Source organism: Solanum stenotomum, chromosome 6, assembly GCF_019186545.1.
Source record: "Solanum stenotomum isolate F172 chromosome 6, ASM1918654v1, whole genome shotgun sequence".
In the NCBI taxonomy this organism is placed as follows: domain Eukaryota; kingdom Viridiplantae; phylum Streptophyta; class Magnoliopsida; order Solanales; family Solanaceae; genus Solanum; species Solanum stenotomum.
This window is the reverse complement of record NC_064287.1, coordinates 32240858-32248794: the sequence shown is the minus strand read 5'-3', so window position 1 is coordinate 32248794 and position 7937 is coordinate 32240858. Positions and strand designations below refer to the sequence as shown.

General features: G+C 38.2%; 1 protein-coding gene across 1 annotated transcript; it reads right to left on the bottom strand.

The window, feature by feature from the left end:
• Positions 1 to 5712: 5712 nt before the first annotated feature.
• On the bottom strand, positions 5713 to 6330 carry LOC125868666 (uncharacterized). Its single transcript, XM_049549263.1, has 2 exons — positions 6325 to 6330; positions 5713 to 6270 (listed from the first exon to the last, which is right to left on the bottom strand). Exons 1-2 carry the CDS (start codon positions 6328 to 6330, stop codon positions 5713 to 5715), a joined length of 564 nt encoding a protein of 187 aa, XP_049405220.1.
• Positions 6331 to 7937: the final 1607 nt, after the last annotated feature.

The following is a 7937-nucleotide window of genomic DNA, read 5'->3' as shown; positions in this document are numbered from 1 at the left end:
TTTAGAATTGGGAAATTTCTCCTAAACTCTTCTTGATTCTCAAACCCAACACGATTACATGAGAAATTTCAAACAATCTCTTTGAAAACATAAGTTTTACTAAAGATTCACAACACAGAAGAATCAAAACCTCCATTGTTAAAGAATTGAACTAAAAATCAAGAACTACGAATCAATCCTTTAGATATAAAAATTTCTTGACTAAATTGATATGTAGGGCGTGAGGATGAACAAGTCCAACACTATGAGAAGCCTTACATACCTGGAAAGAACAAAGGTTCTTGGCGAAAATCATTGGAATCTTGAAGAACGCTTGAAACCTAACTTTTCTTCTCTTGGAACCTTGCTCTAATTTCCACTAAGCGTTAAAGAACGTGAAAAGATGGTTTTACATCTGATTAGACCCTTAATTGGGGTGAAGAAAAACGTGGCTAGGCTTAGAAGGAAAAAGGAAAAGACCAAAATACCGTTCTAAAAATGATTGAGATGCCTTTAGAAGAGAGACTTCACTAAAACAGACATAACTTTCTACTCTAAGCTTGAAATTAGACAAACTTGGCAGTGTTGGAAAGAGGACTCAAATACCTTTAATTTGATAGGTCGGGGGCCACCTTATTCTTTATGTGCTAAAAGATATACTCGATTGAAGCTGACCTAAAACAAAAAACTGATGGTTGACTGTACGAACCTCTCTTTAGCTCTTTTCGAAACCCAAGGTGTTATAGTTCCGTTAAGGTTTTGCAAAAAATTCATACAAAAGTCATATTACCCAAAATTCATGTGTTAATACACACAAAAAATGAAATATTGCCTAATTCCTATAAAATGACTCTTAAATCCCCAAAATATGTGCAAAAAATGGTGAGACTTCACGTACTTCTCCCTCAACTTCCTACGGAAGATTTTGGAAAGGCTTTGCAAAAAAAATCGTCTGAAAGCTATATAACAGAAATATTCATGGGCTAACACAAATGAAAAACTGAGAAAATCGCCAAATTCCTTTTAAAATGACTCCTAAATGTTCAAAATATGTGCAAAAAATGGTGAGGCTTTACTTACTCCCCCCCTCCACCCCAAACTCCCTACAAATGGTTCCATAAAGGTTTTGCAAAAAATCATCTTGAAGCCATATCACCAAAATATTTACGAACTAGATAGCTTCTAAATGACCAAAATATGTGCAAAAATGGTAAACTCTGAGCGAGATATCTTTAGATTTAACAGACAGTCTATTTTCTATATATCTCACTCACAACTCAGCAACGATACCCATTTTCCCTACTCTTTTTCTAAGCTAAAAAAATTTCTTAAAATTCAAGAATTTCGAATACATCACTCAATGTCGCGATACAACATGTCCCAATTCCGGATACATCACTCAACGTTTTGATATATTGCGTCCCGATTTTAGATACATCACTCAATGTCTGATATATCACGTCTTGATACATTACCTTTGTTGATACAAGACACACCTATGCTATTACATTGCTCAACTTCCGATACATCGCGTCATTGCATCCCGATATATTGCGTAAGAGTGATGTATCCGAGAATAAGAGATAGTAGGAATTTTTGTATTTTTTTCAAATGGCAATTTTTTTTAAAGAATATGGTAAAATAAGTTGTGTATTTATTTATTTTTTCTATCTTTTAACCTTATATTTAATTTTTATTTTTTAAAAATGCATATGGATCATTGTTTATTTATTTTATTCATTCGTAGTAATAAATGGAGTAGGAAGCCTAAATGATCACACCTTCAAGAAGGAATCCCCAATGTCCTTCTTCAGTTTTCCATTCAAATCTGTTAGGAATCCTTATCCTCCAAGGAATATTCAAAATTTGAACTCGTTTCTTATCAAAATTTCTGATTATTTTATTTTCAAAATCCACCCATTTTCTCCCTATAAATCACCCTTTTTCGAACACATAAATTCTCCATCATCTAAAACAGAGGGAGGGTTTTCAGATAGCTAATATAGAGTCTCAGGTTTAAGGATTTTTGATAGAAAAAATATTTTCTTCTTCGGTTGTATAAAGCTTCTTTGTTCATCGGAGTCCAACAACCGTTTCAGTGGTGAAATCTTTGTTGCTGTTCGGAAAAAAGGTAATCCTTTTCTCCTTTTGTTGCTTCATTTTTTAAATTTATTTCCCTAATTAGTTAAATAACAGTACATCTATTTTTGGTATAAGTTTTCCAAATAGTTGTTGTTTATTTTTTATTGTGACTTTAAGAAATATTACTATCTCTATATGTTGTTTAATATAGTATGAATTAGGATCATCTTTTGAATTTTCTTTCCAGATGCTCAATGTCTTGTTGTTTCTTTGATCTATTATAATTAGTATTTTGATTTGCAGTCTTAGTTCATTGTTTCTCTAAATATCTCATGAAACTGCCATGTATTTTGATTTACTCATTTGTGGATCTTCATTGCATAGGTTGATCTGACTTAATTTGAGTTCCTTGTTTAAGCATATAATGGATTGAATCTTAGGTTTATCAATGAAATCTTTGGCTTGAGAATCCTTTCCAGATAAAAGTATGTTCTTGCTACTATGATTCTTGCTTCAAACATATTTCTCCTTTGCTGCCGTTTATGTAAGATTTATTGTTAATATAGATTAATGTTGTCACGATCCAGACCATCGTGATTGACACTCACACTAACCCTCCGGCGGGAGAACCATTACTACAATCCAACTAAGCAACTTAACAAAAGCTAGAACATTTAAAGATACAGAAACAAATTTCAATGACTGACGAAATATGGAGTTCCCATAAACTCCAAAGATTCATTAAAACAACTCAACAACTATTGCGAAAAACAACTCCTAGAACTTGAATGTCATTGTACCAAAACTTTGTAAACCAACAATTCTAAGGAAAGGGGGGGCAACCCGTAAACTAACATAAGCAAAGTCTAACTAAAACAGTCTGAGTCCGAAAAGAGTGGACTAAACAAGGAAGGATCCATGGCAGTCTGGAGGAGCTAGCTCACCCTTGAATCCGGTCTTCGATCAATGATCCCCTGGTTGAGGTGTATCATTAGCCACCTGAAGATGTCCTATACTCAACAAAGAACGAGCAAGTGCAGTATTAGTACATAACCACAGTGTACTGGTAGGATCACATGGCCACCCTAATAAGTGAAACATAGGCAAGCAATTACAACACAGTAAACACACACATATACAAAATACACATATCAATTATCATTTCAAGAGAAATATACAGTTCCCAATATCAACGACAATTAGACATGAATGTATAATCACAATGGTCCTCTTATGGAACCCACACTCAAACTGTTAGTGTGTCGGAACGTGACATCCGATCCAATATACATGTGTTGAAACGTGACACCTGATCTAATATATGTGTCGGAACATGAAACCCGATCTAGTCAGCATAACCACAATCACAATCACACCCATAATGAACATATCATAGTCATACAATCAAGTAATGGGTTCATGACATGTAATTATTCATATGCATATACTCATTTGCATTAGATTCGATTTACATTCCTTATTCTCATACACACATGCATACAACGAAGCAATTACCAGCATATATCACACAAACAGGAAATCAAACCATCACCTACCTCAAAACCAAGATTGAATCTTCCTAAGACACTTGAGCCTTCCTTTTCTAGATTCTTTCCGCTTCTTCTTGGTCTATAAATAAGTAATTTAACACAAGGATCAATAAACAAGGCCTAATTTACCCGGATTATAAAAATCTTAATAACCCAAGACCAAACTCATGATCTTAATGTTTAGCTAGGGTTTTTCCCACCATTAACTTCAGGCCAAAACCCTCCCCTAATGATATTTACCCAAGAATCTAAGTTCTACGGATAAACATGAATTAGGGGAGTAATAATCTTACCTTTTGCGCTAGAAGTCGTTGGAATCTATCAAGAAATAGCCTTGGTTCGTCTCTTAGCTCTCAAGAATGAAGGTTTGCAAAAAATAACGATTTTGGGGTTTTTCTCTGACTTAAGTCGCGACTAGTCCACTACAATGGACCACATCCCGCCACAGCGACCCCGCCCTGGCGAAATTAATCTCGCCCAGTCGGCTTGTACAGAGACAGAAGCTCGGAATTTGAGTTCTAAGCTCCCATTTCACAACACACTTTGCAACCAAGACGTTCTAAAACTACTCTTTCATGCCAAGATCAATTTTCAGGGAAAGAATTCGATTTCGTAAAGCCGTACAGGCTCCTTTACATCTTAGATCTCCACTCATGTGATCAAATTCATAGTTAAAACCCCCATTCATTACCATATTTCCCTTGACCTCACCTGACTCATATTTCGTCCAAATCTGGACTAGGCTACAATTTTCCAAGTCACTACTCAAAAGTTTTCTGGCCCAAATTCTTTCCCATTGGCTTTTCTATAATGATAGAAACAAGTCGTTATAATAGATATCAATTTACCCATCACTCATCCCCGAGTGATAAACTAGGAAAAAACTGGCTAAGGTAAGAGTAGAGTACTAACCTGAATCATCGAACAACTGGGATACTTGTCTAGCATTTCCTTCTCGGTTTCCAAAGTAGCTTCCTCAACCGGATGATGCTTCCATTGAAATTTCACGGACTTAATCTCCTTGGTCCTCATCTTCCGAACATCACGATCAAGAATTGAAATCGGTTCCTCCTCATACAGAAGGTCCTTGTCTAACAACACTGAGTTCTATTTTATAATGTAATCCTCGTCCCCATGATACTTAATCAACATGGAAACATGAGACACTGGATGAACTCTAGATAAGCTAAGGGGTAAGGCCAATCTATAAGCCACTGAACCTACACATTCAAGGATCTCAAATGGTCCAATGTATCGAAGACTAAGCCTGCCCTTCTTTCCAAATTTCATCACCTCTTTAATGGGTGACACCTTTAGAAGAACTTTCTCACCAGTCTGAAATGTCATGTCCCTTACCTTACGGTTTGCATACTTTTTCCGTCGACTCTGGCCTGCTAGAAGCTTAGCTTGGATGCTTCTCACCTTTTCTTCAGCATCTTTCACCAAATCAACCCCCAAAGGATTCACATCTCCAGCCTCAAACCACCCTATGGGTGATCTACCTGCCCTCCCATAAAGTGCCTTGAATGGTGCCATGTTAATGTTGGAGTGGTAACTTTTATTATAGGAGAACTCACACAAGTTAAGAACTTATCCCAATGCCCTCCAAAGTCAATCACACATACCCTCAACATGTCCTATAACACTTTAATAGTTCTCTCTGAATGCCCGTCCGTCTGTGGGTGAAATGCTATACTAAAAGTGAGTTGATTGTCCAACTCCTCATGCAATTTTCCCCAAAACTTGGATGTGAACTGTGTACCACGGTCTGAGATGATAGAAAGGGGCACCCTATGCAACCTCACTATTCTTTCACATAAACCTTAGCCAACTGCTGAGCATTATAGTCTACTATGACTGGATTGAAGTGGGCTGACTTAGTCAGTTTTTCAACCACTACCCAAATAGAATCAAACTTCCCCAAGGTTTTGGGAAGACCAAGCACAAAATCCATCGGTATCCTTTCCCACTTCCATTCAGGGATTGGCATTCGCTGAAGCAAACCTGCAAGACTTTGGTGCTCATACTTTACCTGCTGATAGTTTTGGCACTTAGCCACAAACTCAACTATGTCTTTCTTCATGCCAGGCCACCAATAAAGTCATTTCAAGTCTCGGTACATCTTGGTCACACCTGGATGAATGGAATACCGCGAACCATGAGATTTTGCCAACATCTTTTGGATCAAGTCATCCACTCGGGGAACGCAAATTCTTCCCTTAAAACTGAGTACACCACCCACATCAAGAACCACATCTTGTGCCTTACCATACACTGTCATCTTTCTTAGATCATCCAGACTCTCATCCTCAAACTGTTTGACCTTGATCTCCTCAACGAAAGTAGGCCTAACCTCAATGCTGGCTAACATCCCACCTTTCTCTGAGATGCCCAATTGGATGAACTTAGACTCCAAGGTTTGAATCTCCTTGGACAAAGGTCGCTTAAACACACCCAAGCAAACTAGACTACCCATACTCACCGCCATCTGGCTTAATGCGTCTGCCACTACGTTAGCCTNATCATCCAGACTCTCATCCTCAAACTGTTTGGCCTTGATCTCCTCAACGAAAGTAGGCCTAACCTCAATGCTGGCTAACATCCCACCTTTCTCTGAGATGCCCAATTGGATGAACTTCGACTCCAAGGTTTGAATCTCCTTGGACAAAGGTCACTTAAACACACCCAAGCAAACTATACTACCTATACTCACCGCCATCTGGCTTAATGCGTCTGCCACTACGTTAGCCTTACCCGGATGATACTGGATGGTGACATCATAATCCTTAAGTAACTCCATCCACCTTTGCTGTCTTAGATATAGATCCTTTTGGGTGAATACATGATGCATACTACGATGGTCAGTAAAGACCTCACACTTGACACCATAAAGGTAATGCCGCCAGATCTTAAGGGCAAACACTACCGCTGCCAACTCTAAATCATGCGTCGGGTATTTCCTTTCATTCACCTTCAACTGCCGCGATGCATAAGCTATGACATTCTTATCCTGCATCAACACAACACCCAAACCCGAATGTGAAGCATCACAATAAACAATGAAATCCTTACTTTCCACCTGTAGTGCCAGAATATGTGTTGTGGTAAAAAGAGTCTTGAGCTTTTGAAAGCTCTCTTCACATTTTTCAGTCCATTTGAAAGACATCTCATTTTTGGTCAGCCTTGTCAGATGTGTGGCGATGGAAGCAAAATTCTTCACAAACCGATGATAGTAGTTGGCAAGCCCCACAAAGCTTCTAACTTCAGTCACAGAGCTAGGGCGGACCCAATTCTTGACTGCTTTGATCTTTTGGGGATCTACCATTACCCCTTCCCTTGAAACTACATGTCCCAAAAAGGCAACTGAAGTCAACCAGAACTCACACTTGGAAAATTTAGCATATAACTATTGTCTCCCAAGGACACCCAAAATTATACGAAGACGGTCAACATGCTCTTCCTCATTTTTCGAATAAACGAAAATGTCATCAATAAGAACTATAACAAAAGTATTCATCAATGGTTTGAACACACCATTCATCAAACTCATGAAGGCTGTAGGCGCATTGGTCAATCCAACTAAAAACTCATAGTGCCCATAGCGGGTCCTAAATGTCTTTTTTTTACATCCTCAGGCCTAATTTTCAGCTGATGGTGACCAAACCTTAGGTCAATATTAGAGAAAACCGATGCACTCTGCAACTGGTCAAACATATCATCTATTTGAGGCAATGGATACTTATTTTGGATGGTGACCCTATTTAACTGTCGATAGTCTATGCACATCCTCATACTACCATCCTTTTTCTTAACAAACAAGACACGATCACCCCACGAGGAAGCACTAGGACAGATGAAACCTTTATTAAGAAGCTCCTAGATTTGAGCCTTAAGATCTCGCAATTCTACCAGAGCTATGCGATAAGGAGGGATGGAAATGGGGCGAGTACCCGGTTCCAAGTTAATGCAAAAATCTATATCTCTATTTGGAGGCATACCAGGTAAATCGGTAGGAAACACTTACTTAAATTCAAACACAACAGGAATAGATTCAATAAATGGAGACTCAACATCAACATCCCGAATATGAGCCAAATATGCCAAACACCCCTGCCCCACCAGTTTCCTAGCCCGAATGAAAGATATGACCTTAGTTGGCTTAGGCTTGTACACCCCTTACCACTCTAACTTTTCCCTACCTGGGATCTCTATTGTCACAGACTTAGTATTACAATTAAGCACAACATAATATAGGGACAACCAAGTCATGCCTAAGATTATATCAAAGTTTGTCATATCCAGAATAACCAAATTAGCTCAAGTCTG